Below are 3,738 nucleotides of genomic sequence, written 5' to 3' on the forward strand. Positions count from 1 at the left end.
GGTGGTGCTCACTTCAAGCAGCTCCCGGAAGCAGTGGCATGTTCCCCCCTCTGGCTCCTACGTGGAGGCGCAGCCAGGCGGCTGTATGCACTGCCCCTGTCTGCAGGCGTTGCCCCCGCAGCTCCCATTGCTCGGGAACCACAGTGCTTGGGGCGGGAGCAGCGTGCAGAGCCCCCTGGCTGCCCCAGTGCCTAGGAGCTGGAGGGGGAACATGCCACTGCCTCCGGGAGCCGCGCGGAGCCTGCCTTAGCCCCGCTGTGCCGCCAGCCGGATTTTAATGGCCCTTCCAGCAGTGCTAACTGGAGCTGCCAGGGTCCCTTTTCGACTGGGTGTTCCGGTCAACAACCGGACACCTGGCAACCCTACCCCTGCCCCTCCAAGCACCCCCTACCCTCCCCTGCTCTGCCTCCTCGCTGGGGCTCTAGGTCCCCCCCACTCCCCCTAGGCCTGGCTCACTCTGCTTCTCTCCCCGCACACACACCCCCAGGCTTCGGACACCCCCATTGATCCGGACGTGGCAGGAGCTTCAGGAGAAGGTGCAGCTGCTGGAGGTGAGCGGGGGGGGGGAAATCTGTCCCTCCATCTCTCTGTCTGTCCATCCCCCTCTCACCCCTGACTCCCCCCACCCCCCAGGCCCTGGGCGAGATCCAGATCGCCATCAAGCTGGCGCGCTTGGAGCTGCATGGCCAGGAGCACCCACTGGACCGGAGCTACCGCACGCTGGGCTGTGAGCTCCACCCCCTGGAGCGGGACTCTGCCCACTTCCAGGTCGGGGGGCTGCGAGGGGCCAGCAGTGGGGAAGCTGGGGGGCAGGGTGGGTTGGGGAGTGGTGGGGAGCAGTGTAGGCTAGGGGGGCGGGCAAGGGGGACAGTGTGGGGCTGGGGAGGCCAGGTGAGGGGGCAGTGACCAGAGGCATGTACGGTGGGAGAGCGGGGGCTGAAAAAGGCCAGGCGGGTGGGGAGGGGGCAGGGCTGGGGTTGGCTCACGCCCCACAGCTCCCCCCAGGTGCTGGAGCGGTACCTGCTCTCCACCCATGCGCCCACCCACCGTGACTACTCCATGGAGCTGCTGGAGGCTTTCACCCTGCGCCGGGCCGGCGAGTCCCCCTTCCGCGCCAGCCTGCCCAACCGGTGAGGGCCTGGGGGGAGTGATCCAGGGGGCTGGGGGGGCCCAGGGATGGGAACAGGTGGGTTTCTCCTGCGCCTGGTGGGTTACATCTGCGCAACCAGACTGCCCCCCCTCCTCCCAGCTCTGTCAGCTCCCTCACACCCCTCCGAGCTAAGCGAACCCTTCTGCTTCAGTGCCAGGCACAGGGGAAACTGAGGCACACAGCGGCAGAGTAAAAGTGTTAGACAATTCACGCTTGGTCACAGGAGGAGAGTCCGGTGGGGTGGGGGTTGGATCCCAGCCAGTAAAGGGGCTGGGTACTGCGGGGAAGGGGGGAGGTTAGGCATGGGGCTCACCCCCTCCCTTTCTTCCCCCCAGGACGTTGCTGTGGCATGGCTCCCGGCTGGGCAACTGGGTGGGGATCCTGAGCCAGGGGCTGCGAGTGGCGCCCCCTGAGGCCCCCGTCACCGGCTACATGGTGAGACCCCCCCCTTGTCCCCAGCTGCCTGCCTTTTCCTCCTCAACCCTTTCCCAGCTCCCTCCCCCTCAGCCAGTCTAATCTCTCACCCCCAGTTTGGGAAGGGCATCTACTTCGCAGACATGTCGTCCAAGAGCGCCAATTACTGCTTCGCCTCGCGCCAGCGTGACGTGGGCCTGCTGCTGCTGTGCGAGGTGAGTGCCACCCCAGAGCCAGCCGCATCACGCCTGGCCCAGAGCACCTGGGTTCATGTCTGGCTCTGGAAGGGGAGTTGGGTCCTGGGGTTAGAACAGGACGGGGCTGGGTTCTCTTCCCGCTCTGGGCAGGATGCCCAGGCAGCTGTGGACTTGGTGCCCCTCTCCCGTTGCAGGTGGCCCTGGGTGAGTGCCAGGAGCTGCTGGAGGCGAATGCTGAGGCTGGGAAGCTGCCGCCCGGGAAGCACAGCACCAAGGGGCTGGGGAAGCTGGCACCTGCCCCCACCAATAGCATCATGCTGTGAGTACCGGAGAGGGGGCAGGGCTGGCAGCCCATGGCGCTCGCCCTGAGTGACGGAGGCCCGGGGGGGACAGCATGAGGGGAAAGCTCTGCCCCCTGGCACGATGCCACAGTCCGTCCTCCCCCCTCCCCCGCTGCTGCTCAGTGGAGACTCGCTTGGCCCCAGGAGAGGCTGGTTTGCGGGACTCTCTTGGGACCCCCCCAGTTTTTCATGCCCTCAGGCAAGACACTTAGAGCCAGCCTGGACCTTCAGGGTAGGCAGAGCTGCCCCCCCTCTGCCCCCAGGGAAATCCATGCCTGCTCCAGCCCCCGTCCTGTACCACCCAACGGGCCGGTCCTGCAACCCCCCCACCGTGGTTTGGTTCCAGGCCCAGAGGAGAAATAGCCGTGTCGCGTTTGAACAGCCCAGTGCCAACCCAGCTGCCAGCTCAGGGCAGGGGGTGAAGGCCGGCAAGGGGAGAACCCGGCCCGTGGGTGCAGGTCCTGCCCACCCGCTGCAGCGGGTCAAGCAGAGCCAGGTGCTCGGCCCCCAGGGTGCCCCTCCCCAGCCCGTCGCGGCTGCTGCTCGGTGCCAGCCGGCTGGGGGGGGTGCCTCCGGGGAAAGAGCAGCAAACCTGTGCAGCCCAGGAGCCATGCGTGCCTGGCGCTGCCCCCCAGAATGGGAGAGAACCAGGCATCTGGGGGGTTGAGCTACCCTCGCCCTGACCTCCGCCTCGTCTCCCCCCAGGGATGGGGCTGCAGTGCCGCTGGGCCCACCCATGGAGACGGACGTGACGAACCCCCACGGCTACACCCTCAACTACAACGAGTTCGTCGTCTACGACCCGGGCCAGGTGCGGATGCGCTACCTGCTCCAAGTGCGCTTCAGCTTCGCCCCGCTGTGGTGACAGGCCGCCCGGTCGGGAGACACCCCCTTCCCCCCCCCCTGGGATTCCTGGGGAAATGTCCCTCTGGCTGCTTTCTACAGCAATAAATTTGGTACCAGCCCTGATTGCGCCCTGCTGCATTTCTGGCTGCAGCGTGCTGGAAATGGGGGGCAGGGCTGCTGAGTCAGGAGCCTGGCTGCCCCCCGCAGGGGGGTGTTTTCCCCCAATTAGGCTCTGCCTAGGGCATGGGGGCTTGAGATACAATGTCGCGACCCTCTCGCCCTCATCCAGCCCCATGGATAGGCCAGAAGCAGTAACACAAGCGTGGGGGCCTGATAGATCCCAAGTTTCCCAAGGGACTGGGCAGGGGGGACGTGTCTCTGGCCTCTTAGCCCCCCCTCGCTCTGGGGGAGGGGCCGGGCCGGGACAGTTGAACAAAGGCCCTGTTCTTTGCAGCTCAGCGGGCAGCTTTATTGTGTCATCTCCGCTCACATGGGTCAGGGTTCAGCCTCGTCCCCCTGCAGACAGGCCCACTCCAGGAAATAGACGTTGCCCAGGATGTCGCCCACGGCCAAGAGCAGCTGGGAGGCCGGACCAGGCCGGGCTTGCAGGCAGGAGACAGGGGCAGCGCAACGGAACTGCCCCAGCTGCAGAGAGAGAACCAGGGATCAGAGAGCCTGGGGCTGCGGGTGGGGAGGAGCCCAGGGCTGGGCTGGCAGGGGGCTGTGGGTTGGAGTGAGGGGCACTAGCAGAGCTCAGGGGGGAGCCCAGGGCTGGGCGAGCAGGGGGCTA

The 3,738-nt window shown here is 66.7% G+C and overlaps 1 protein-coding gene across 1 annotated transcript in view; it reads left to right on the plus strand.

Moving 5' to 3' along the window:
• The window catches only part of PARP2 (poly(ADP-ribose) polymerase 2), a gene marked incomplete at its 5' end in the record, with an annotated part of 5,076 nt that extends 2,005 nt beyond the window's left edge, over positions 1-3,071 (plus strand). Inside the window, 7 exons of the mRNA XM_024219993.2 lie at positions 488-551; positions 634-768; positions 1,006-1,130; positions 1,486-1,585; positions 1,681-1,779; positions 1,956-2,080; positions 2,808-3,071. Of these exons, the coding sequence (XP_024075761.2) occupies positions 488-551; positions 634-768; positions 1,006-1,130; positions 1,486-1,585; positions 1,681-1,779; positions 1,956-2,080; positions 2,808-2,967 (808 nt within the window). The remainder of the gene's footprint in view (positions 1-487; positions 552-633; positions 769-1,005; positions 1,131-1,485; positions 1,586-1,680; positions 1,780-1,955; positions 2,081-2,807) is intronic.
• Between the last annotated feature and the right edge of the window lie 667 nt (positions 3,072-3,738).

This window comes from Terrapene carolina, unplaced genomic scaffold (genome assembly GCF_002925995.2).
Source record: "Terrapene carolina triunguis isolate 2854851 unplaced genomic scaffold, T_m_triunguis-2.0 Scaffold685, whole genome shotgun sequence".
NCBI classification, from domain to species: domain Eukaryota; kingdom Metazoa; phylum Chordata; order Testudines; family Emydidae; genus Terrapene; species Terrapene triunguis.